This window comes from Barbatula barbatula (genome assembly GCF_947034865.1).
Source record: "Barbatula barbatula genome assembly, chromosome: 17".
Lineage (NCBI taxonomy): Eukaryota > Metazoa > Chordata > Actinopteri > Cypriniformes > Nemacheilidae > Barbatula > Barbatula barbatula.
The window spans coordinates 11,185,455-11,212,543 of NC_136780.1; the positions used below are offsets into that span (position 1 = coordinate 11,185,455).

At 36.6% G+C, this 27,089-nt stretch overlaps 2 protein-coding genes across 3 annotated transcripts; both read right to left on the reverse strand.

Annotated features, from left to right (window-relative positions):
- Positions 1–131: 131 nt before the first annotated feature.
- acss2 (acyl-CoA synthetase short chain family member 2) lies at positions 132–14,247 on the reverse strand. Of its 2 annotated transcripts, XM_079478326.1 has the most exons (19): positions 13,466–14,247; positions 12,968–13,163; positions 11,633–11,724; positions 11,368–11,471; positions 10,436–10,508; positions 9,991–10,066; positions 9,587–9,698; positions 8,055–8,102; positions 6,045–6,182; positions 5,788–5,958; positions 5,086–5,219; positions 4,641–4,773; positions 3,722–3,778; positions 3,453–3,533; positions 3,130–3,238; positions 2,957–3,025; positions 2,418–2,594; positions 1,591–1,665; positions 132–1,505 (listed from the first exon to the last, which is right to left on the reverse strand). In XM_079478326.1, exons 1-19 carry the CDS (start codon positions 13,590–13,592, stop codon positions 1,378–1,380), a joined length of 2,100 nt encoding a protein of 699 aa, XP_079334452.1. In that variant the 5' UTR covers positions 13,593–14,247; the 3' UTR covers positions 132–1,377. The 2 variants fall into 2 exon arrangements, with proteins under 2 accessions (XP_079334452.1, XP_079334453.1); XM_079478327.1 differs by lacking the exon at positions 8,055–8,102.
- A 1,251-nt stretch (positions 14,248–15,498) lies between these two features.
- Positions 15,499–18,634, reverse strand: rps21 (ribosomal protein S21). Its single transcript, XM_079477377.1, has 6 exons — positions 18,581–18,634; positions 18,133–18,214; positions 17,064–17,127; positions 16,827–16,898; positions 15,902–15,957; positions 15,499–15,560 (listed from the first exon to the last, which is right to left on the reverse strand). The coding sequence occupies exons 2-6, from the start codon at positions 18,180–18,182 to the stop codon at positions 15,551–15,553; spliced, it is 252 nt and encodes an 83-aa protein (XP_079333503.1). The 5' UTR covers positions 18,183–18,214; positions 18,581–18,634; the 3' UTR covers positions 15,499–15,550.
- Between the last annotated feature and the right edge of the window lie 8,455 nt (positions 18,635–27,089).

Consider the following 27,089-nt stretch of genomic DNA (forward strand, 5'->3'; position numbering starts at 1 on the left):
CAGATTTTGTAGAAAGCACATTATGTGAGACAACTTGCAGGATGGTATCTTCAGGACAGGCGAGTTCATATGATCAAACGGTTTCTTTTATATTCATGAATATTAAACACATGCAAGACACAAGAAGACACTTTCAAAATTTCCTCGCTTTTTAATTTAGTATACCAGACATTGCTCTGCTCACATAAATTGATTACAAGAAAAAAGACATAATTCAAAGAATTTACATTAAATGAAGTTTAACGGTTTAGTGGCTCATCCAGACAGTATTTATCAGTGTTTTTAGAAGACTTGCAACTGCCAATCCACATAAAGATCTATGAATCGCCCTAAAAAAATGACAAAATTAATGCCCAGCTGAATGAAAGTGTGCCGAATAAACAGCACCAGCTGTATCTGAAATACAGAAAACCTCTAGATTCAAAACAGGTAAAAGCTGGAGCTTGATCTTTCCTCTCCTTAAATATTTAGCTAATGTCTGCATTAGTATACATGGGTTTTTAATAAAACTCAACCAGACTAGATAACGTGTTTTCGAATTCACATACACAGTGTTTGTTCATTAGAGGTAAATAAAGCTCAATGGAGGAATTTATTATCAGACGGATCTCAAGCAAATTTGTTAGCATCCGTTGCAGAAATAAAGTATAATCCTGCCTCATTCCATGTTATTCTGGTAATGCATGCTTCAGCTTTGATAGAAATTGCTTTCTAAAAAAATCAGTACAAAGCAGATCATTTTTTTATGTTGGCACATTGATAATTGATAGGAAAATAATGTATTCATGTAATTCTATCTGAATACCAGACAAGAAGAGGTAACTAAATCTTAAAACATAAAGGAAATGACACCGGTAGAGAAACAGGGACAACAGATAACATTGAAACCCAGATGACATTTACGTTTACATTTAGTCATTAGCAGACGCTTTTATCCAAAGCGACTTGCAAAGCAATTTGTTACAAAAGAAGCTATTTGTGCAACAAAAGAACAACAATGCATAGGTGTCAACCACTACTGTATGTGTTATTATGAATCTGAGACCACACAATCGCGTAACGGTGGTAAGAAAAACAATCACACGTACATAAAAAATCTACATGGACAAATAACAAAAATAAACTTCTGGGGCAAAACAACGATTTCTAATATACAAGTGGGTCCAGTAAAAATCCTTTTAAACCATTATCACTCCCAAACCTTCATTGAGATTTCTAAAAGCCGGCAAATTGCAGCAGGATTTATACATCTCTGAATAAGCCTTTAGTGTTGTGTCTGCCCTCTAGCTTTATTCTACAATCTAGCTCAGACGTGTCCTCTTGCAGATTATATACCGTGGGGCCAGACAGTTGTGTTGAGTTAGCTCTCCCTGGTGGTCACACACCTGTACAGCAGCGGTTCTCAAACAGTTGATCAATGACAGAGCTGTCTGCTAGCGTCGACACGTCACCTAAATCCCGCTCATTACATGCTATCTTCCGCAGGACGCGGCGCATGATCTTACCTTTAAGTAATAGAAAGTATGCTTTTGAGCATCATAAATATTAACACTTGAGTATGATAAATGTCAAACTTTGCACTGTTACTACCTGATCTGGTTTTCGGAAGCCCGGGTGCATTCTGTATGAAGTCGGGCGTAGCTATTGCCCCGATTTTCACTCTCACTGTTAAAAAAAGTGAAAGGAAAAGGTTTTGCAAGCCATTTATCATTGTTCATGACCAAAAGACTGAATTTACTGTCATTTATACATAACAAAATATAGCTTTTCTATATTAATATTTTTTTTAAAAGCTGTAATATGTAACTTTTTTCTCCTATCGCTATTTCTGAAAGGGAAAGTTAATCTTCAAAATTGAAATTCTGTCATTATTTACATGCCCCTCGGGTCATGTCAAACCTGCATGACTATCATTCTTCTGCAGAACACAAAAGAAGATATTTTGAAACATGTTGGAAACCGGTGGTCACCATTGACTTGCATTGGTTGTGTCCATACAATAGAAGTCCACGGGAACCAATGGTTACCATCGTTTCCTTTTTTTATGCGTTTTGCAGAACTGTTCAAAAACACTAACTTCACTTCTGGTGAAAATCTAGTTTTTAATATTGTTTAATATCTATGCAGTGTTTTTAATATGCTTTAAGAAAAAACCAATGCATATTCACAATGTAAAAGCATTATGGAGTATTTTCTCCATAAAACTGCAGTTTAGACAAATGCCTCAGTACCTCAGTACGCATATACTAAATAAAGGAAGGGTGCAGTAGAGTTACATTCAAGTCATTATAAGGCAGAAAGAGATCATCACAGGGAAAAACGTACATATGCTAATTTAATGCCTAAAGATGATCAAATGATCAAATGCGGCGGGACTGTAACAAAATGTTTTGAAGTATAGCTTTAAGCACACATACCTTGCTTTTTAAGCTCCGCCTCTAGTTTTTGGTTGTAACTGATTCCGTCGTTGAGTGTGACAAAGCAGTAGAGACTCTCACCCTTAACCAGGTGTGGCCTCCCCACCACTGCCGCTTCTGCCACAGCTTCATGCTCCACCAGCGCCGACTCCACCTCTGCGGTGCTTAACAAGTGCCCTTAAAGAGACAGATCCACCCAACGTCAACCAAATGCTTGCTCTATTATAGTGCATTTACTGTACTTTTCAACTGTGAAATGTTTGATCAATATGCATTGCCTGTACCGGAAAATGCACTGCTTTGGTGCATTTAGTCACATCAATAAAGTGAAAATGGCGGAACATGTGGCTTGAATTTCATCCTCAACTTCTCATCATCTTGATTTGGGAACCAACTGCTGACATTTAAACTTTGGCACAATTGAATCTAAATTATTTCACCATTCTCTTTCCACACACTGGACAAATCACGAAACAAATGTTTTATTGGCAATTGTGGGGTTACAAATAAGCAATACTCTCCTTGAGCAGTCCACTCACCAGATACATTCAGCATGTCGTCTATTCTCCCTGTGATCCAGTAGTAGCCGTCTTTATCTCGACGACAACCTGAGCAAACACAATGCACTGAACTAAAGCACAACCCACTTTACCTTTTTAATCAAATAATTTACATTCATGCACAAACACAAAGCAGTCGTAGCAAAACGCACCGTCTCCGGTCACGTAATACCCAGGGAATTTCTTGAAGTAGGTGGTCTCAAACCTCTGGTGGTTCCCATACACGGTTCTCATCACACCTGGCCAAGGCTGTTTAAACACCTGTGGAAGACAAAAAAACAATGGTTTTAAACTTTCCCCATAAATACATACTGTATGGTAACTTATAACAATATAAAAAAACATGATATAACAAAGTATTAGGCATCTAATGTCCCTTAAACATATTGTATATTGAATATAGAACAACAAAAAACAAGAAAACACATTTTATAAAAAATTCCAATCCAAAATGGAAAAAGACAGCAATCTTTACTAGATAACCCTCGCTTGGTCCATCAAGTTCCTCCCCCGACTCATTCAGAATGGCAGGCACGACTCCAAAAAATGGAAACGTCTACAGAAAAAAAAAAAAAGAAGAACATGATTTAACAGACACAGGGTGTAACTGGAACAGCCTGAGCAAACTAGAATGTCTCAATTTCTTCAGGGACAGATTATACAGTATATGCCACTAAAGAAAAACCCCTGGGTAATTGGCGATATGCAACTATTTTAAAAACCAGAGAGTCAGAAATGACTTACAGCAGATCCAGGCTTCATGGGAGTGGCAGCAGGTAGAGGGGTCATCACATGTCCACCCTGTGAACGATACGAACAGCCTTAAAGCAACATGGATGTTACTGCTGCTCTGGACTGCATTAGGTTCATTTAAAGGGACAGTTCACCCAATAATACAAATGAATCAAAGATGTGTATACAGATTTGAAACAACTTGAGGGCATCATTCTTGAAACGTTCATATATATATTCAATTAGTCAATTATGAGTCATTTGCGTGTTAAAACAGACTTTCCTGAAAACTCAAATTTTATTTCACTACAATTATGTCACCATTAGTTGATTTGTGTCTTATACTATGTCTTTTCTTTATTTTTCTACTTTCATTTTTGTAAAATGTTAAAATCCTAATAAAAAATACTATAAATAAAGATGACATTTTAATTCACTTGAAAATGAAAAGCAACTGTATTAGATAAGGGTTGGAAGTAAAGATTTACTATGGTAAGATTTAAAAACACTTGTGTCTAATTTTAGCAATGTTTACTGTAGTAACTACTAAAGATTTTTTTGACTCGGAAGTCAATCAATGTGTTACAAATTGCATGTATAGCAATGCTTATAAAGGAAAATGTAGGTGGTGGAATTCTTAGTGTGTCAGTGAATCAAAACAGCCGATTCATTCAAGAACGAATTAAGTATCTTGATGAATGACTCACTGAATCATTATCTCATCCGAGTCGTTCAAAACACAAATAGATTTAGGAGACAAACACCGCAGAAAGACAGATGAAAGTTTTCAAATGAACGTTGATGCGCATATGCAATATTAGCTACAGCACTACGGTTTAAAAAACAGAGTGGCATCACAGGAACTTTGAAGCTTTAGCATCGCGATGCTACTGTAGTACCGGTACACCGTGCAACACTGTGGAGCTCATACCGTTTCAGTCTGCCAGAAGGTGTCCACCACAGGACATCTCTTTTCTCCAACCACATTGTAGTACCACTGCCAGGCTTCTGGGTTTATGGGCTCTCCTACAGTACCCAAAATTTTCAAAGAGTCACGCTTATACCTGAGAAGACAAAAACACATTAATATATAATATATTAATATATATATAGTGGATGATATCTTCTTTTGTGTTCAGCGGAACAAAGAAATTTATAAAGCAACATTTCCTACTGTGGTAGTTAATGGTGACCAAGGACTGTTTGGTTGCATTATACGCAATAAAGTAATAATTGGCTTCTAAACTGGTGCATTGCGAGCAGACTTGGTAGGCAAGCATGACAGAATCACACAACATAGTATAAATATGATAAACATTATCCATTCTCTCTGTTGAGAATTCAATCTTGTACAGATTCTTGAACATCAGACTCACTTCTGTACAGGCTCACTGCCAAACTTCATAAGGAGCCGGATGGCAGTGGGTGCTGTGTAGAACTTGGACACGTGATATTTATCAACAATTTCCCACATTCGGCTCACATCCGGGTATGTGGGCAGACCCTCAAACTGTAAAACAGTTCAGATTTGTTAGTTAGATATTTTTGTGCAATTTTACACCCAACAATGAAAATGTATTTCAGTAGGCGTTTTATGATTTTGCATTGTTTCATAGCAGCTTTACAGGAAAAAAGAAAAACACAGAAAGAGGTAGAATATAATACACCTAAGCAAAGCTAATATAAGCAATCTCTCGGTAACCAAGCCAACACAGCACAGTGGTGAGGAACCAAAACTCCAATGATGAATTAATAAGGAAAAGTCTTTAAGAGAAACCAGACTCAGACAGGAGGGCCAGTTCTCCTCTGACGCATTACAGCTGCACTCAAAATTTCAAACCTGTATAACTTCCTTTTTGCTGCAGAACACAAAAGATAATATTCTGACGAATGATAGGTAAACAAATAACATTGCCCCCCCCATTGACTTCAATTGCATAACCACTGAGACAGATTTCTCAAAATGTCTTCTTTTGGGTTCCACAAAAATGTCTTCTTTTGGGTTCATTTCGTTATGTCAAAAGTAAACTCATGGTACAAAGAAAGTACATGCCAACTTATCAAAGACGGACTCTCACCAGCACGCTTGTTGCGCCATTGGCCAACGGGCCATACGTGATGTATGAGTGACCGGTGATCCAGCCAATGTCTGCAGTGCACCAGTACACATCATCAGGATGATAATCAAACACCATTTTAAAGGTGGCCGCAGTGTACAGCATGTAGCCACTCACTGTGTGCAACACACCCTGATGGAGCGGAGATAAAGATGTATAAAATAAGAGATGTAAAGAACACACAAGCAGATATAAGACAAACATACTCTGGGATCTACCTTGGGTTTTCCAGTAGATCCACTGGTGTAGAGGATGAAGAGTGGATCTTCTGAATCACACCAGACCGGTTCACACTCCTCCGACACGCCACAAACCAAAGAGTGCCAACACATATCTACCTCAGGATTCCATGGCACCTGCACCAAGCACAGAGAGAACGCATAATTAACTCTGCCCTCGTAATGAGTGTTCAATATCGCTGGTGTAAAACTTCAACAATATCTGAGAAAAATCTAAATGTTTAGGGAAAGTGAAGCTATCAAATCAGTCTGAGATGTTATGAACAGAACAAGTCTTAATGTGTTTGTAATACATGAGAATGATTTCCAGATGGCTTTTACAAATCATTTTTACAATTATTTGTCTTTAACCTTCATTCACTTTCGCAGACTGACTTGACTTCTCATTCTATTCAAGCTAACCGAAGCATCTTCAGTACAGAACCGAATCGGCTTCGGCTTAAACGCATAAATAAAAAAAGAAAAGTGAAACGATCAGATTTAGTTAATGGCACGTAACACACAAAAAGAGAAACAGAGGAACAGACAAAGTCAAAAGATCTACTTGGACATGCAGTTGAGGGAATTCTACATGATCACTTGAGTCTCATTCAAGTGACATGAGTATTTACATGGAACTAAAAGCCAGATAGTGTTTCGGCTGCACAGAGAGAGCAGTCAAATCTATAAGACAGCCAAAGAGATTTCAATACATTCAACTGCTAATAGAAAAGAGCCTAAGAGTTAGGTCACTAAAAGAGCTTACTAGTTACTTTTCGTGTATTGTGATGAAATCGTGCACTAATAACCATCAAATAACCAGTTTTCTGTGCTATTTCAGATCAGAATTGGCGATCAAAACAAAATCAGTTTACAAAAAGCATTCATTCAAACATTATATAGGTTTTGCACTTTCAAAGGTGAATGCTTGTGAAAACATACTTATTAATGTCCTCCCTGTTAACGTTTTAAAGACCCTCTGTGGTGGTTCAAGTTTTAAATGTTGTTTATATGTTTGTTTATATAGTGTTTTTAATGTGCTTTAATACAAACCATGTGAAAATGTATTATTATAAACCTTTGCTTTTTCATTTAAACCATTGAGTATTTACTGTTTTATTTATTTCATAAACTGAAGTTTAGCAACATTGTATAATGTAAAATTGTTTTTAGAAGTCTGTAATAATAGGTGCACAGATGGACAGTATAACAAAATAAAGTCACAAAATTAGCTGTAAATAGAGTTTTTTTCGCCTGCTGAGACCACCATGTTAATTAAGCAATAAACAAACTATATGCTCCCTGTTGTAACATCCACCCATTGTAAAAAGAAAAGTGACATCTAGTGGATAGTAGTAGCAATACAATTCAAGTTGATGAATGTTCAGTGCTTGTGGAAATATGAAAGAAAACAATTGGATAAGCAGTTTGAGAAAGTTTTTGAGATTTAAAAAAACGATAAATCTATTTTTTATTGTATTTCTATTTTGTTTCTTTAATATCGTTATTATCACTTTAATATTTGGGCCACAACAAATGTAAACGAGTATGTATAAATCGATCAATGTTTTAACTCTGCTCATTTAAAATATGGTTATTGTTTTGATCGTTTTTTTAATTATTGAAGTTTATTTTAAGTTAATGACAATAAGTGAGCATCGCTGTCAGTGCATCCCTTATAGACTGGTGCGGGGTTCACATATTTTTGTAGGCCATTTTGTTGTTTCCCTCGACTGAAAGCTTCAGCCCATACAGCTTTCATTGTCAATAACCCATATACGCCTTTAACAACATACGAAACTTAAATGTAAAACTGATGCCAAGTCTGATGTAAATAGCAAACTGCTTTTGCAAACACATAAAACACACAAACACACACACCCTGTGCTGTGAGAAAGTGAAGACAAAGTCCATCGCTGAGGGCAAAAGAGCCGCCCATGAGCAGACAAACCAGCGTTAATATGACAGCAGTTCTTAAAACAAGGCACGCACAAAGGATATAACAAATACCTGTGGGGGAGGACGGACCCTTCTTACTCTTTCATTCTGTTTTTCCTGCTAAAAAGGGGTTAATGGAGAGATTACTCACACCAAAAGAGAGGAAAACACACGCATACAGTAGGACAAGGACCCACAGTAATGGGGAAAGAAGCCAACGACCTTTGTCTAAGTGTGATATTAATGGTGTAAAATAGGCCAACTTGGATTAACGAATGCCATATAATGAATGATATAACACATCGAAATGTTTCAAAGGTCTTAAGCACAAAAGTTCTGGAAGTTGCTGACAGACCTTTATGGATTTACAGTGACAGTAAAACAAACTCTTGTTAAATAAACAGGAGATACTGTAACACAAAGGACAAAGCAGGATTTTAACTCAACAGAGATGCTCAGGAGTCATTAGGAATAGTTTAGCAAAAACTAATCCTTATGTCTTATGAAACCGCTATTTTAAAATATATTTAAAATTAATTTGAATAATGTAAATGAAAATATATTTGGGTAGAATAAATGGGACATGTGTGACATATTTAGAAAACAAACCGTTAATAGTACATTGTTTCATATTATTAATATCTATATTTATCATATAAAATAGCATTACAGAGATTTATCTCCATGGCTTGTTCTTTAAACATTTGCATATTAATCTGTCAACTATCCATTAATAAATATCGTACTTGACTTCGCGACGTTTTACACACAGTATTCTTTTAAAACCTTTGACACATGCGGTCAATATTAATTTTCTATGGACAAACATAGCAGCATGTGTGACCAATATAACATGATGAAATATACAGATAATGACCAAAGGTTAATTTTTTATTAAACTATTCCTTTAACATCCAAGGAACCAAAACAAAGGATTAGAGACAGTGAGGTATTTTCTAATCCAAACATGTTTCCCACTAACTCACGCTTTTCTATATTGATTTACTTAACATAATATTTATTCCCTTACACATAACTTTTTCAGAAAGACCAGTTTATACAGCTAATGTAAAAATATTAGTTAGCATTAAAAGGCGTTTATTTATTTTTCGCCTCTTTGAAACGCTATGGCAATGTAGAGGAAATGCACTGAATTTCTTTATACAGACTCGGATAATGATGTCAAATTTTTGCTGTTGGTAACACAGACTATGAAATTCCAAAGCAAGTGAAAATGTCCCTACATTCCACTATAAAAACATGAATGCACCATGAAAACACCATGAGTCACAGTTTTCCAAAGCCCTCTTTTCCATAGTCCACACTACAATGTGAAAACGGCATTTCAAAATTTGTTTTCAAAACGTTCTGCGCACTTGAAACAAAAACATTAATATGAACAAGGCCTAGTAATTACTGTATGTGTCAGAAACACTAAGAAACCGAGCCTGTATGTGTCAGTCCCATTTCCTCATCTCTCCCCCATATAGTGGACCGAATAAAATAATTAGAAACAAGTTGAGATGAAAAAATACCAGCGTGACCCTTTAAGATTCTGAATGCTGGTAAACAGAAGCAGGTTGTAATGCGGAGGATACATTTACCTGCAGGTCAGAACAAGCACGCTTCGCCGGGGGGGACAGTGACCCATGGACCGTGCTTTCATCCTCCTTTGTGAGGTGTTTTAGCATTATACATTTCTCCACTGGGAAAGACCTGATGATGGGAACACATTAAAAGGTTAGTCTGATGCTGTATTTCATCTCAGATGATAGTCTGATAAAGGTATGCCCAACACAAAGCCACAGTGGCCACTTCATATTATTTTAATCCCCACACACTTCAAGACTCAACCTATTTAAAGGGAGAGTTTACCAAAAAATGATATGACAGGGATGTTTGTTCATTTGGATACGCTAAAACGGGAGTGTTTGGGTCTTGTTTGTGTGTAAAATTGAATCAGTATCACAAATTAGAGAAAAGTGAAATGTGAAAGGGTTTTTCATACTTGTCCCTGCATTTCTCTAGAGCCTCATCTGCTATGAGCTTTAGATTGATCAGCTTATCACCGCGGTAAAAACCATCTGTTGAGGAAGAAGAAAATCGTAACTGCATTCATAGAAATAATAACATTCCAAGACAAATCTGAAAAGTGAAGGAAGTAAACTTGGTATTGATATTAGTCTAATGAATAAGATAAGTCATCCATCAGTAATACAAAAGACTGACAGCATGAAAGAAAACTCGAAGGCCCCGCTAACAAAATATTTGTAATCGTATGAATTATGGATCACAGTTTAAATAGCTTTTGATAGTAATACGATTAACGTCATTTCTAATCCAGAGACTTGTGATCAATGTGAAATGCAAAGCTCTTTTTCAGTAGACGGAAATTTAGCAGATTAACTTTGGGATTAGCTGCACGTCTGATGTTTCAGTTACACTTTCCTCACCTGCTGTAATCAGAAGAGAGCAGCGAGAGTCCATGATCCTCTCACACAGTGACTCGGAGGAAAAACCGGCAAACTGGAATGTGAAGACAAAACAAGTGTGACGTTATTGTGACATTTCTTTTGTATCTACTTTTGGTAAAGTGCTGATCAACCAGCTGAAACGGTAAAATCGAATACTATCTAGTAAGGTTATATATTTCCACACCAAATCAAAATTTCCCCAATTTTTACTCTCCCTCAAGGCATCCTGACTGAATATGGGTTTCTTCTTGAAGAATAATGAGGTCTGAGTTATAATACCACGTATCATTTGTTTCCAAGCGGTAGAATGGGAGTCGATTTTTTTGAAGCTCCCAAAAGTGGGAGCTCCCACGGCTCCTTGGTCTTAACAAAGGTCATCTGACGCGAATCGATGCGTTTGTTTAAGAGGTATATCCATCTTGAGAGCGTTATTAACGTTATAGTCTATCTTCCTTGCTGCACATGAACAGGAGGCTTGTTTTTCCAGCAAAACGTAATGTCATGTTTTTGACAGGGCCCGGTGTTTGTAAGTTCCGGTTACAAACTTGGGTTGCTGCCTTCCTCTACACGAGAGCTTTCATCAGCATCATTTGCCAGGAGAAAGGAAGCTAGACATCAACGTTAATAGCGCTGTCAATATGGATAATTCTCTTAAACAAACGCATCGATTCGCTTCAGAAGACCTTTAATAAGACCACAAATTCTTCAAGAATGTCCTGTCAGTGTGGACACGGTGTTAGTTCATGATGTATTGACTAGTCAATTACAAAAAGTCTATAAAGTTTATGAGGATGTGCTATATTGTGCTTAAAGTCATGTCAGAATTCTCTAAGATCTTATCACTTAGTTTATTTAATTCATTAACCCATTTGAAAAGCTTTTAGAAATAAAAAAGACGACAAGCAACTGACCACAATGGAGTGTACCGCTCCAATTCGAGCACAGGCCAACATGGCTTCCACCAGCTCCACTACCATGGGCATATAAATAGATACACGGTCACCTTTCTTTACACCTGCACAGTCAGAGATAGAGATAGAGAGAGAACGAGAGAGAGAGAACGAGAGAGAGAGAGAGAGAGAGAGAGAGAGAGAACGAGAGAGAGAGAGAGAATCTTTTTGTATTATGATACAAAGACCAGTTAAACAACATTTTTTTCTTGTCATTATGTTTTACCTTGTGACTTGAGAACGTTGGCAAACTTGCAGACCCGTTGAAGCAGTTCTCTGTAGGTCACAGTCTTCTCATCACCAGGTTCATTCCCCTCCCTGTCAAAAACATGACATTACGTTCATTAGTGATTAATACAACATAAAAATCGGGAGTACAAGAAATCACAGAATGATACACATTAAAACACATAATTATCAGATTCAATGAAATATTGGACATATTCTCAAAGTCTGTCACAGCTAGTGATATGTTCAGGATTTAGAAGAATGTCATTGTCTCTTACATTTTCGAAAAACCCAGTGTTAAAAATAAAGGGTGACTAATAATTATGATTTATGGCAAAAAGTAAAAATCACAAAATATGGAGATACAAGATTTCAGGACAGCAGCGATATTTTTAAACATAATTTATCATTGTAAATGTATCGATATGACAATAACTGAAAACTTATATAATAATGTAATTTCATTGTGTCTTATTTTTTGGTGTCTCTGTTTTAATTTAATGACAACATGTACATGAGCAGCACTTGCACATTCATTACACATTAATCTTTAAAAAACTGATTCAAAGACCTTTAAAGATCTTTGTATGTGAAATTTGTCCTAAAACGTCCTCTATAGGTTAAACTGTAACTTCTTTCTTTACCCTTAACTCCTTTGAGACTCAGCTGACGGACTGGGCCTCCTCAGAAACTTAAAACAGAGCTGCATACTGATGCAAAAAGGAAAAGTCTAGCCTGCAACGCCTCAAACTTGTGTTGAAACATCTGACACGAAATGATTCAAAACTTCAAAATTGCTAAACCGGTATTGTGAAAGCAGAGAACAAGCGACATTCACGTACATCTGTTGCATGTACCGTGCATAGAGGCTATTTTTGTGAACCTAAATGCTAATAAACCATGACTGCCAATAAAAGAAAAAAATCTGATCTCATGACCTATGGGTAGCATCAAGCATACCGTTAGAGGCATGAAGTGATTTATCCCATGAAGGGGCAAGAGGTCCGGATGCATGATATGAACAGGGCCTGGTCAAGGTTCTATGACTGACTAAAATAGCTTGAGAATCTAAATTTATCCCATTTATTATGCTCAGATGGCACTTCTGCTGGTCAGCAGGTCTTTCCATTTGTCACATAAATGTAATAACCACCCAGCAATTCTTTATCAACACAAAAAAATAAATGGGTCAAAAGCATGCAGGTTTGTGGACAAACTTTCACATCCTAACTAGAATACAGCGTGGGCATAGCTTTGTAGTAAAAGAACACATTCTTATTGTCACGTGCTTGACTTCCATTTACATCCGAACCACAAGTTTGTTAGTACTAACCAGTAAAAAGCCACTTTGTCCCCCAGCTTCCTATCGTGGACGTTGCGGTCCAAAACATTGTAGCAAATGTTGGTCAAGGCACCTTCCATGCACTTCACGTATATGGCACCCTTGGTCACATCAAAGTTGTAGTCTAGGAACTTTCCAGTGTATTTTGTCTTCCAGAAGAAGTCCTTGGCAAAATCTCCCCAGAACTCTGGATACAGACAGAAGACAAAGTTTCACATTTGTGCTTTTTATTAGACTGAATCATCGATAGTGAAGTTAAGGTACATTAATGTGCAGGCAAACAAACTTATATTTGATGGCTAGATCCAACAATAACTGAATGCAATGATAACATTTACCCATAACAGTGACACACCGCAAAAACAGAGCGTTATTGAAACGTAAAACTGTTGCCTATCTAGGGTACTACGTTTTAAGACAGACAAATGCACTAAACGCGTTTCCAACATAACATGCCATTCAAATATTGCATAAAAGGATGACACTTACCCTCGGGAGACTCAATGGATTTGACGTAGAGCTCTTTGTATTTCTCGAAGCTAGGGACATGCGCTCCTTTCTTCAAGTCCCCTGATGCATGCAACACATCCTCGCCTGGTGCTTTATCGGGAATCATTTTAATACGAATGCAATTTCCTAACAGCAAAGTTAGCCTGAAGTTGCAAGCACGGAGAAAACTGGCCTAACGTGTGTAACTTAACTCAATTCACTTCCGTGTGTGATAGTTACACACTCCCATACACGCGTTGTCTACAAAACAAGACTTAAGGTGTAACTTATTACATTTACACCCAGTGATAAATGCGCTTCTGTTGGGTTTTAGTCAAGTAAAAAAGGTTCCGATTTAGTTTTACAAGGACGTGTTATCTGAAAAGTGTTTAACAAAGGATTTACAAGTATTAGTATTAACAGCAGCTTGATTTTAATGCAAATGCGTTCTGCTATATGCGCAAAATTGTTGGACGGAATACCCAAATAGGTTTTGAATTAAAAGAAACCTCACACCGGGAAAAAATATTTCAATAGAGAGCTGTCAGACAGCAGGTCTCCCCGAGTCTCTCGGCTGCGTTAGCTTGTCTGAGGTCGATTAAAGGTGGAAACGTTTCACAGAATTAAAGAGGAAAAGCAATGTCAGGCTAAAACAACGATGAATCCAACGAGCCGTGCATGCAGTGTGATGTTACGCATTATCCCACGCTTGGATCAAAAATCCTCAGTGTGTCTGCAGAGAGACGGCCATACAATCGCTGAAACAAAAAATAAATAAATGTGAAGAAAGGCAATTGGAAGGACGCAGACCTCCTACAATGGGCGGGGCTTGAGCAATGCGGTACACGTCTCCGTGTTTTTTATTACTTCTTTCAGCGCACGTCGGGTTCGACCAATAACGTTCGTTTGCGACTTCGTAATACATTTTCAAGTTTTCTTTATTTCTTCTTCTGATTTCCATTTGTTTGGGAAAGTACTTGAACGCACACTACTATGCAAATGTCTACACAAATACTTTTAATGCTGCTTGGTGAGCCGCCGTACGCCCCCTACAGGAAGAACTTATGTTCGACGTACAAATCTATTACAGCCGCCCAATGAAAGCCATAAAAATGGTGCACGGTGACCTCTACCGGACGGAGGACCGTCATTAGCGTCAACAACGCAAATCCCTACAAGCCGTATGTACTACTAAGGGTAAACTAACAAGCATTTACGCCCTATCTTGATGCGATTGAGACTTTTTATCATCATGCCAAAGAAAATTAATAAAACGATGTTTTTTTTGTGCTATATTACACATTTCATCAATCTTTAATGAAATAAAGTATGTAGGAAGTGTAATTCATTCATAAACGATAAGTGCTTCATTGAATGGGTGTACATCAAAAATATAGTCTCCTACAAATTTCTTGTTTTGTTTACATGTTCCTGTTCTTTTGTATTGACTCATTGTGTCTGTTAATTGAAAAAGTAAAATAAAGTGAAAAAAGCATGTGATCAACTTTCTAATTAGGTGTTAAAACCAATGGCCCTAGTGGATTTTGGTGAGACCAGCTAAAAAAACTCGTCTCCAAATTTGGTTTAAGACCGAACTTGCTACAACACTTGGTGACCATTGGGACTTTGAAAATGAAATTTTGGGGCTGATCTGTAATTTTTTGTAAAATAACAAACATTTCAGAGTAAATTACAATAAACAAAAACACGTTTAATTAGTTTTTTTAGTGATAAAAAAATTATCTCTCCTTTTAAACGAGACCAAACTTATGTCTGTATTCCAAAGAATTCATGGGCACTTTTAGTGCCAACAGCGCTTTTTCATGTGTAGCCTCACAAAGGACTGTGCCAGGTAAGAGGTTAATACATTATGTTCGGCTAATACGCCATCTCCGCATGCCAGCTACCATTTCTATAAACTTGCAATGCTATTGACTATCTTCTTTAAAATAATCTCCATTTTAAAAAAATCTATATTATCTCTTGTGCTTAATCTTGTTAAAACACTTTAAAGAATCAGTTCAACACAGGAGTTCCATTTCACTTTTTATTTTACAAAGAAACTGCAGGAGCCCATCATTACATTTAGATGTTCCTGTAAAGAGAAAACGCAATAAATTAGTGCCACACTACACAAAACAAATCAATAGACAGAGTCAACAATAATAATTCTGTGAGCAGAACAGCTAAAAAGATTTCATGGATTTCCATTAAAAAACCTCAACAGCCTTAATACTAATAGCTTCACAAGTACATAGAGTATGGTCATTTTAATAGAACTAAATAAAACGCAACTGCTTAAGCACTGCACTAAGGCTGGTTAAGATATAAAAAGAAAAGCTGCTGCAAATCATTTTATGATGTGTTAACTATAAGGTTTAAATTTGACAGAAACATATTGGGAAGACAGAGGAAACATCCACAGACAAGACTTACTTTGCTACAATGCTGTCTTCCTTTGCAAGCCTCAGAAGAGAATCATCAGCTTCACCCTGGAAATAACAAAGTATATGAACGTTTATAGACCAAAACCAACAGTAATTCAATGTGCTTTTACATTCTGAAGCCTCTGAAGTGCCTGAAATTTGGAAGACAACGCGGGACAGATTAAGAGGCTTTTGTCCATTTCAAAATAGGTTTCAACTATGTACCAAGTGTCACAAACAGCCAACATGGCATTTAAAAAAATACATATAGATTTTCTGTTATAGATTATACAATTCAGAATTGTATTTTAAAGCTTATCAAAAAACATTAAAAATCTGCACACTCATGTAACATTTCCAGCACACGGGCTCATCATCAGATAGTATGATGAAGAGCATGCGTGCTCGAAACATTACACTTTTTGTGAAAGTCTATTTTTTTTTTTACTCTGGTGTGCAGGCTTTTCTTTTTTGTGTGCGCTTTGTTTTGGTCGAAGACTAAGTTGATGTGCGTGCTTTTGAGGTATCTATTGTCAAGGCTGTTTCAGCATTTGCATAATTTAATTACACCATAAGACCTTGATATAACATTGTGTAGATTCTAAAATGGTTGGATAAGTTTTGTGCAATAGAAACATATTTACACAGTATCAATTGTTCTCCATCCTATTGTTTGTTTTTTAAATAGTTTTATAGTCTTTTATAAGGTTCAAGACGCTTCAGAGCATTTGATTGGACAAGAAATTTGATGTGAGGCCAAGTGCACAATGTCATCAAAATTGTACATTTTTATGCTTGCTGAAGTGAGCAAGTTTTTAGTCTTCTAATTGCAAATTGAGTCATTGTTTTAAAGAAAATTGCCCAAAGATATTATAATGCCCAAAGACAAAACTTGAGGGACTTCATGGGTTCTTTAAATATAAAACTGGACATACCATTCTACGGATGGCACCACAGATGGCATAGGTTTTGAACTGGCCATTGAACCTGCCGGTTGCCCGATCCACCTAAAGCAAGGAATAAAAGGCATGTTATACTTATAATATTCATTCAAGTTTTTAGGGTACATTTTATTACAAATAAACATTCTATGAGGGTGGATGCTCTCTAGATATTGTTGGGTAATTTATAGCTTTATATCAGTTAACTTCTTGTAAGGCCTGATGTCAAACCTCAGCAATGTTGATCTGGATGGAGGCATGATCCTTGGCACCAATGATTCTGTTGCTAGCAGAGCTGAAAATAAAAGATTGCTTAGAATGACTGTACTGAAAGCCGGTGTTACATAGGTTATCATTCATTTAAAACAGGCATAACACATTATATATGTATAAATATATGGCAGAATATTTGTATTGACATTGTTTATTAGGCATAACACAGCAATAAACAACACTACGGAAAAACAGTGTCTACTAGGGCTGAGCGATGTGACGATGTTATAGTATATCTCCGATGTCTCACAAATATCCTGGTGTCGATTACAACAGACAGATACCAGACGATAAATGATAATAATGGGAAATACGCGTTATAACATTATCACGAGATGTAGGCTTTAGCGTGAACGTTAATGTTCCTATGCCCAGACGGTCAGTAACAGTGACAGAATTTTGGAAACCGTTTTTTGTTTGGTCAGTTTGATAGAGCTGCTTTTTTCTACAGCTCAACACCCAATCAAATTGTACTATAGGTATTAAATGATATGTAGAATGATTTAACACCGAAAATCATAAAAACAGGTAGAATGATTTTATAGCGCAAAAATATGATGTAACATTGGGGGCACATGCCCCCATTGGATAATCTGACGGGTAGGATGACATTTCAGGACACCTGCAACTACTTTCTACTGCATAAAAGCTTTATGGTTTATCTACGCGCTTTACCTGTTGAAAGACGTCACTGCAACACCGATTTGTGCGCCTCTGTGTGTGCACGCGTGCGTGTTTGGTACTTGTCGTGTCCGGAACGAATCCCCCGGTCGGTATCCTCAGATTGATCGTCTGCGCAACGTTGCATGCGGTCAAACACACCCGATATTATTGGATATCGAGATGATTTTTAAGTCGATTATCGATCTTTTTTTTTAAAACATCGCCCGGCCCTAGTGTCTACTAATCAACTAATAGTAATCGTTACAGTACACAAATGCACAAAGTGGAAGAGAGTACACATATATGTCCAATAAAGAATATTCAACATATTACATTTAAGCATGGTAAACAAAAGCTAACTCACCATTTACGGGGGACGTACATGTCCACGAATTCACCAGCGTCGTTCTGCATCTTGTTTTTTTATCAGCGTGAATAAGCCCAGTCTGTGCATTAAACAATGAAAAATATATATTTAAGCACAAAGTTGATCATCACAGTACCAAAGTCATTAACTTCTAGTTAGATTTAAGTCATATAGCTCAAATACAGAGCGAGATTCACTCAATTTAAGGTTTTGATAGGTGCATTGAAAGAACACGATGAGCGATTTGCTTCCACATGTGTGTAGCAACACAAGCGCAGCGGTCGAATTTATTAACAATAAAACAATAGAAAGAGGATTTTATCATAAAATATGCGACGTACATAATGCAAAGCACTTTATTGAGTGTATTATTTGAAGAAAATGCTGATATCTGCCTCTAAATGACAAAAATACGCTTATAAACTAGAGCTCAGGCTATTCTTACCGCTTAACAGAAATGGCCGACGCGGAAAGGAAGGAGAAAGGAACCGGAAATTACGTCACAGGAAAACAAGGAACAGAGCTCTGCCTCGTTTGAAGAAGAAATATTAATCTGTTCTGGTCTAAAAGGTTGTTACGACGATCTTTTTCTTTTTCTTGTTTAATCATAAAAATGTATGAATATAAGTATTTTTTTAATTAATTAGACAGGACTTTCCCCGCACTTGGATATAAAAGTCCCCCCTTTTCATGGGGCAAAATGTTATAATAAAGTTGACCAAGGGGCAAAATTGTCATCACATACCGTATGGGAACACGTTTAATATAGTTAATATAGCAACTATATAGGAACCTTATATAGTTAGATAATAAGTTGCTATTTTCTTTCGCTTTTTTTGCACCATATGCAAAGCACTAATGATAGATACTGGCTTGGAGAGCTTGTGGTATCATACGATTAGTTTTAGCCCGTGGGTGTGGTACTGGTAATGTAAAAACTGTGGTTACTCGTGGTCAAACATCAGATAAAAGGGAATAAAGTGATTAAATACAAATTTAAAAAAGTTTTACAGAAAAAAATATATACATCCATACAAACCTTGAATGTAAATTTAGCAAAAGACACAAATTCACAAGTGTGTAATATCAGTCATTACTGAATGCTGAATACATGCTCAAATTTTGATTTTATGTTAATATTACAATAATATTAAAGTTATGTTTTGTGATGTATTTTATACATACATAAGGATTACACCAAAAGGGAAAAGAGTGAGATGGTGCTTAATTAAAGATGAATTGTAAAATGATTCAACTGAAAAGCTGCCTTTGATTTTTAAGTTATAAATAAACATTAACTGTGCCTCGATCAAAAAAACTTGCATTGACATACCCTTAAATATGTCAGAGCAATTGTTTTGTCTCAATATGCAAACAGTAATGTTTTTGTATTAAGGATCTATAGATCTAATTGATCTAAAACCTAGTCCTGATTTAAAATAATCCTTGTCAAGGGAAACCGCCCCATAAAATTATAATTTATAAAATGGTACATTTATAAAAAGCATATAATTTTTTACAGTGTACACCTCCTCTTATTCACAAAATACATTCAGATCTCTCATAGAAAAATAAATGTATCCACCGTGTTAAATAGCAGATTAAAGGATAAATAGCCTTTGCAGCCCACACATCAATTTACATGACTTCTCCAGAATGTGAATGCCCTTGTGGTAGAAACTGTCCACATCACTGATGAACAGAGAAAGGGTGACATTTATGTAATAATCATCCCACAAATGACCACAGATGCTTTAATATTAGTGTTAGTTTTCTGTCTTTCTGAGATGCTTTGCTGTTTTTATCTTTGTTGACCACGTACAGACACTGCAGTCACAACACCAAAAGTAAAAAAAAACATACTATACGTGCAATAAATCTGTATGATAATCTTTTTCACAAGCAAAAAACAAGAAACTGTAGGTTACTCCAATGGAAAGGATGTTATAGAAAGAAAAGAGAAAGAGTCATGGAGTTTTCTTGATGTGTGGTTTAAAGTTTATTTTTATGTTGAATATGCAAAGTACTGTTTATAACTGAATGACCTGCAGTCAGTCCATGGCAAGGGCATGTGCAAACAAAGCAATGCCATTGATGGAATTCCCTCTCAGTGGGATATTCTTACCATAAAATGTAAATGAAGTGGCAGAGAGGAAATTCCATCCAGATCACACCTGTATGACACGAGAATATTCCAGAGCTACAGGTCTACCCAATTTGATGACCCATTGTCGCCTGCGGTTACTATATTTGTATCATTAGACTGTTTCCTTATGTGCTGTGTAATGTTTTATTATCATTTTGATGACCTATGTTAGAAACATTTAACATAACTTACACTTGAAATGTACCTGTATGACATTGTAATTCACCTCATCAAAGTATTTTTTGTTACATATAAACAATACAACATCAGTTTATTGTGAACACATTGTAATACAGTATCCACCTGTAATTACACTAAACAATACAACAATAAATAAATGCAGAAGTATCAATATCGAGGTGTTGAAACTATATTACCAATCTCTTAATGTTTTGCTATATTTTGAGGAGTAAGGTCTCCTCTGAATCAATTTACCCAGACATAAATGTCAGGAAAAGGTTTGGAAAGCTATAGTGAGTGAGCACACAGTCAAGTAAGGTGTGGATCCAAAATGCAGACGTCCAGAGCATAGATTCAGGTGAAAAATTATTAGTCTTTATTTTAAACAAATGTTTTACAAAAGTTCACAGTTCCAAAAAGTTTATATACATTTTCAAATGTTCAACCCAGCCCGTGATCCAAGGCGTTCACAGTTCAAAAAGTAACTCTCTAATTTCCAAACGGTAACTCCAAACAGATTGACCTGCAGGTCATTGCATGTCAAACACCGAACAACAAACTGAGGCAAAGAGCAGCTTAAATACAAAAAAGGTAACAAGGCACAGGTGAAAGCACTGATGTAAACACAGAGACCCCAAGGGGGGCCTCTAGTGGTCAGAACAAGCCTATACCTAACAATAAATGTGTAGCATTACAATACTTATAATAAATGTGAATGAAGTCTAAGAAAGTTACTTGGACAGGACTCATAAATAGGCCATAAATACTTGATGTGTTGAGGTAAAATAACGCGTGAATGTTTACTCTGCTTTAGAGTCTATTGTTGACTCTATATGTCTATATGTGAGGTTAAGTAAGTAAGTCAAATGTATTTATATAGCACACTGATTTCAGCAGAGGTGACCAAAGTGCTGAATACAAATCAAATACAATGTGCAGCCGGAATCTCACATATACAAATTAAAAAGTGGACCTAAGATCCTCGAGGTACATCAGAAATAATAGGAGCAACAGCAGAAGAAAACTCAATAGAAAAATTCCAGTCTCTAAGATATGAACTGAACCATTTTAAAGCAGTACCCTTGATACCAATCAAAGGTCTTAACCGCCAAAGAAGAACATTATGATCAACTGTGAGATCAAGAAGCAACAGGACAGTATTTTTGCCACCGTCGACTGCAAGTAGAATGTTATTCAACACTGTAAGCAGTTCAGATTCAATACTGTGATGTGCTGAAATGGTTCTGTTAACATAGCTTCATTCACGAATGAGATAAATTGTGAGTATAAAACTTTTTATAAAAGTTTTGATGAAAATGAAAGCTTAGAGACAAGGCCGATAATTTAGGCAAACTTCATCCAAGCCCTGTTTCTTAAGCAAAGGTTGAACAAACATGGAGGGACTAGCCCAGCAGCAAGAGATGAATTTAGCAATACCTGAATGGCAGTGCCAATTTCAGAGAAAGAAGCCTTAATAATCTTTGTGGGAATTACATCTCGAGAAGAGTTGTCTTCATCTCATTGAGAAAATCCCTCAGCTCCTTTGAAGTAACTTTATGAAAGCAAGAAAAGGAGGCCGAACTAGCCAGCGAAAACACTGACAGATCTGATAAATGCAAAGTAAAAGAAGAGTTGATAATTTTTGTTTTCTAGGGCAGAATATGTAAAACAAGAGTTGATTTCCCTCTGATGGCCTTTACAGTTTAATGCAAAAAACGTGTAAAAGATCCATCTGAGTAAGGGGATTCCCTCTATGTGTGACACTCTTTGAGGTCATTGCCATATCTTATAAATAATTGTATACATTACATTATAAAATAATACATTACATTATATTCAATTATAAAACAGTTAGTTCTAGTACATTCCTGAAATGATAATATCATTATTATTTTTGGGTGAACTATCCCTTTAAGGCTAATGTGAAATGCTTTGCTGTATATAAACAGCATTGAGGATTTCCCTTTTTTACAACCTGATGTCACTGGTCAAGAGTAACCACAAGTTGCACCAATACCACTCCCACAGACTAAAACTAATAAAATGATACCGCATGCTTTGCAAGCCAGTAGCGAGTGTTTTGCATATGGTGTGTGTGAGAAAAAAACTGAGAAATTGTGAATTCTCTTTATGAGCTTCATTCATAAAGAAAACTTCTAAGAATTAAAGTTTTGTGTGATGTATTATGATCCATTTAAAATTTGATAGTATGTAATTTAGGCTACATATGACAACATCTATATAATGATGGGATTAGAAGTTTTTATCCCACGTTTCTCAGGTAGTTCAGTCTATTAACATATCAAGTGAGTGAAAGTATCAATTCTATGATGCCTCGGGCCAATAGAGAGAATGAATTTGCCAGTGAAAACTACAACTGTTCAATTGAGCCGCACGTAACATGAATCATGTAAATATGCTTGGGATAGTTTAGATGTTGGTGGATCACGTCACAAATTTATATAACTGAACCAGTGATTGTCAGAATAAACAGCCAAACAGTAAACAGATTTTCCCTGACAGCTTGACTTTTTAGTGAAGTCTTTATTGCTGGCGAGTTACATTATATGTTATGTCCTTCACCATCCTACAAACATAAACAATTGATGATGTTAAACATAGTTTCACGTATACATATATCATAAATGTATCAAACAATAACCAATGGGCAAAGTATTGGAAAAATATAACATTGACAGATCAATAATCTATTTCAAAAGCACAGTATTGTTTATTAAACGCAACTCTTTTTTGATTATTGATTTTGGGCTCCACTATGGAAGATAATAACGTATTCCACCAGCGTGTTTCCTAAACATTTCCGTGTGGCACAGGCTCCTGTGGATGGATTCCCTGTGTTGTAGTTTCCACCATCTCATATTCACAGACTCACGGTAACGTGGGCAGTAGAGACCAAGAGAGTGGCAGCAAATGCCATCCTCCACATGCCTAGGCTAACTAGATAAAAAGGAAACCTTTTATTCGGGAGGGGCAGAAAACGCAGGCCAAGCCCTTATCCCCAGATTCAGGTCTACTTACATTCCCCTTGGAAATTGGAGTGACCAACCTGCGGCAGGACACGGTTCTGTGGTCCAGCTGCAGTAGGACAGTCTTCGTAGTTGAGTTGACTGTAACTTGGGAAGAGGCCCTTAACGAAGCTTTTGAAAGCTATAACAGCCTTAGCCAATGGATTGGTTGCGTTGATTTTGGTACCGTGTTGTAAAGGGCAATGAGCATGCATTTCAGTGTAGGCAGTCGTGACTATTGGCTAGAGCGTATTTCTATTATACTTTATACCCCAAACACAGAGGATGCCCACCCTACGAGCCAAGTGAAACCTCAGACCTCTTTCCATATTCTTGACTGCTTCCCCTTGTCATCCATGAGGCGTGGGAAATGTCCCTTTGGGCAATTTAACTGTGCTGAAATAGTGGGATTATAACCTCATCCTATTAAGCAAATCTATGGTTAAAAAATATGAAACTATAAGGGAATCCCATTGATGACGTTGTGTTGTCTTTAAATAACACGCCAGTCATGCTCTGGCCATACATTGACTGCAGATCGGTCTAAACAGTTACTTTGCATATTCCACATGAAAATAAAAGATAAACCACATGTAAACAAAACTCTGTCTAAAACATCCTTTCCATTGTAATATCTTGTTTGTCGCTGGGATCACACAAAATAATATGAAACTGAAAGTCACATTAAAAGTTTTTATGGGGTCATTTTGGGACGTCTTAATAAACGCCACCCTTTCAACATTGTTCGTAGGTAGTATGGGCATATAGATGATGACATGCACACCATTGTAAACGTGACCTTTTCACAGTTCAATAAACAAATTGCATAATACAATAAATAGCTATAAGGCAGTTTCTACCACAAGTGCTTTCATTTTCTGCAGAAGTCATGTAGGTTTATGTGTGGGCTGCTTATTCCTCCTGTTACATTATTTAGCATGTTGAAGTTTGATATTTAATATGAGAGATGTGAATGTATCTTTATGATTATTGAGGCAACATTTACAAGATGAAAAATTGAAAAGTCAGCATTTTTGAAAAGTTTCATGTACACACAACAGTGTTGTCAAAGCGTTCTGCATTTACACGGATCCGGGAGAACAAGTAGTTTTTTTCTTCAAGTGTTTTAATGATGCGCGTGAAGTGAAGATGGAAGGCAGGAAGGGATTTTCTACAAAGAAATTCACTTTCACAAACGTAAAATGCCTATTTTGCGTTTTTTATGGTTCAAATTAATCAAACCATGAAACCCCACAGCGTTTTTATTGTGTAGCAAAAGTTGTTGTTCTCAAAGGGGGAAAATGCTAGTATTGACTGAAAAAGCAGTGACTTGAACGTTAATCTGCGGTCAGGAGGAGCCGAATCAGGTAATGGGGATTTAACACTTAACAACGACAACCGAGAAAGCCCAAAATTCTGTCATACCAGTAGCTGATGCCGCAAGACGAGCCCTTATTCCGCAGATAAAGTGAAAAATCTCGAGTTAAGCGTTTCTCCACCTTGAAGTCTACTATAAGAAAACAGCTTTTTGTTCGATACATAATTACACTCTAACCCTTAACTTTTTAAAGAGTTTAAAATCTTTTGAAAAAAAAACATTTCATAATTTTGTTTAGTTTTTAGAGGACATCCTCAAACGCCGGAGGTTTTCCTTGTATTCGTCAGTAAAATTTGCCCCCAAAATATATTTAGGTGGGGGGGGGGGGACACACAGTAAAATTAATATAATTTTACAGAATTTGTATGTTTTTAAAAAAATCTATAAACTGGCTTTCCTGTGGCTCCGTGGTTAGAGTATGGTGCAAGCAACGCCAAGGTCATAGGTTCGAAATGGAAAATACAATTCAAATTAAATTGCATCAGCCAAATGCATTAATGTAAATGTAAACTGCCCATTTACAAGTTGGATGTAAAATAACATAAAACACATGTAATTTTACTTAACAGTTGCCTGAAGTTTTTATAGGTACATGTTTTGTGGGGACATTATCAAAATCATGACTTATATATGCGATTTTATTGGATTCACGTGCATTGCCCAAAGTTAACTTTCGATCTGTTTGTTTATCGGTCTGGATAGTAATGTAACTACATATAATAATACAGTTATTTGCTATTTTATTGTATTAAATAAACAATTTGTTGAATAGGTTCTGCACAGAGTCCAGTTCTTCTCAGGGGCTGTCTCAGAATAAAAAGTGGCCCTGGATTTATTTTTTTACCAAGAGTAGCCCACCACACAGCCATGCATTGTGAAAGGCAAAAAACACACACATCCAATCTGCTTTTTGTTTTGCATTTCGAAGACCCCAGTGTTGTAATATGCATTAAGGTCCCTTTACGCCCCCGAGCATCATGACTGTCAGCATCGCATTGTATTTGCACTTTGTTTTCATTTTCTCTTTGTGTGATTGTCACACTCACTACACCCAGAGAAAAAGAATGTCCATTCCCACACCTGAATGGCCACAGGTAACTGCATCTTTATGGAAAATACAGTAGGCATTCCCTCCACCGCTGTTTGTTCCATGCAAATTTGTCGTGTAGGAAAGAGGTTGGTGGCCTACGTCATTGTGAAATCCTTGACAGCATGCTGTATAAACTATAAATGCCATTCGGAGGCACACCGTACCTGTATTCTGTTTTGTCGGACAGTGGATGCACGAGTTTCTGGGCTGATAACATTGAACGATTTGAAGGATGAATATTTGCGTGCTTTTGGTGAGTATTGAGAATCTGCATACAGCAGAAACAACATTGAATTATCTTTCTAAGCAGCTCAATATAGGCTATTGTCTCCGAATTGCAGTTCAACAGTTGAGTTTGAACAAATGATACAAAAAGTGATAAAATTGTAAATTGTAGCCTTGTACTGATAAATAGTATGAATGTGTCCACTAACAGGTGCTTTGCTTTATACAGGTGGCTCTTTCTGTTGTCGCGTCTGTTTGCGGTTTTCCTTCTCCTCATCTGGACTGCTCCGACTGCAAACACACTTGCAACGAAACACAACAAAGAGCAGTCTTACGCCGTCACAAAGAAAATTTTTATAATTTGAATATCCGTGGATTGAACAGACACCTCTCACGTGATGCAATTCCCTCGTGGCAATACGAGTAAGTGAAATCCATATTTTGTTAACCCAAGTAGGAAAATTCTGTTGTTATTTACCTGCCCTCAAGTTGTTCCAAACACGTAGACATTTTATTTTGTTGAACACCAAGAAGATATTTGGAAGAATGTTTGTACCCAAACAGTTCTGAGGCACTATTGACTACCGTAGCAGGAAAAATATACAATTGACTCAAAGGTGCACCAGAACTTTTTGCTTTCCCACATTCTTCAAAATATCTAGTAATTCACTTCGAAAGTTACCTGTTAACTTTCCATAGTAATTTTTATTCCTACTATGGAAAGTCAATGGGGTCTTTTTTGAAGTAAACTACTTGTTTGGAACAACCTGAGGGCGAGTAAATGATGACAAAATTTCATTTTTGGATGAACTACAGTTACTAGTGACATGTAATGTGTGTATTTGATATCATCCAATGAAAGAATAGTTATTGTTCTGCATTATGTACTGTACACTGAATTATGTCCTC

Excerpts from the sequence above, each read along its gene's own strand:
- acss2 (XM_079478326.1), bottom strand. The coding sequence starts at position 13,592 with ATGATTCCCGATAAAGCACCAGGCGAGGATGTGTTGCATGCATCAGGG. Across the intron at positions 10,509-11,367 it reads GAGCGGTACACTCCATTGTG|TTTGCCGGTTTTTCCTCCGA; the intron begins GTCAGTTGCTTG and ends TTCACATTCCAG. Across the intron at positions 3,779-4,640 it reads CCTTCTGGCAGACTGAAACG|GGTGGACATGTGATGACCCC; the intron begins GTATGAGCTCCA and ends TATCGTTCACAG.
- rps21 (XM_079477377.1), bottom strand. The coding sequence starts at position 18,182 with ATGCAGAACGACGCTGGTGAATTCGTGGACATGTACGTCCCCCGTAAA. Across the intron at positions 17,128-18,132 it reads ATGTACGTCCCCCGTAAATG|CTCTGCTAGCAACAGAATCA; the intron begins GTGAGTTAGCTT and ends TTTTATTTTCAG. Across the intron at positions 15,958-16,826 it reads GTGGTGCCATCCGTAGAATG|GGTGAAGCTGATGATTCTCT; the intron begins GTATGTCCAGTT and ends TGTTATTTCCAG.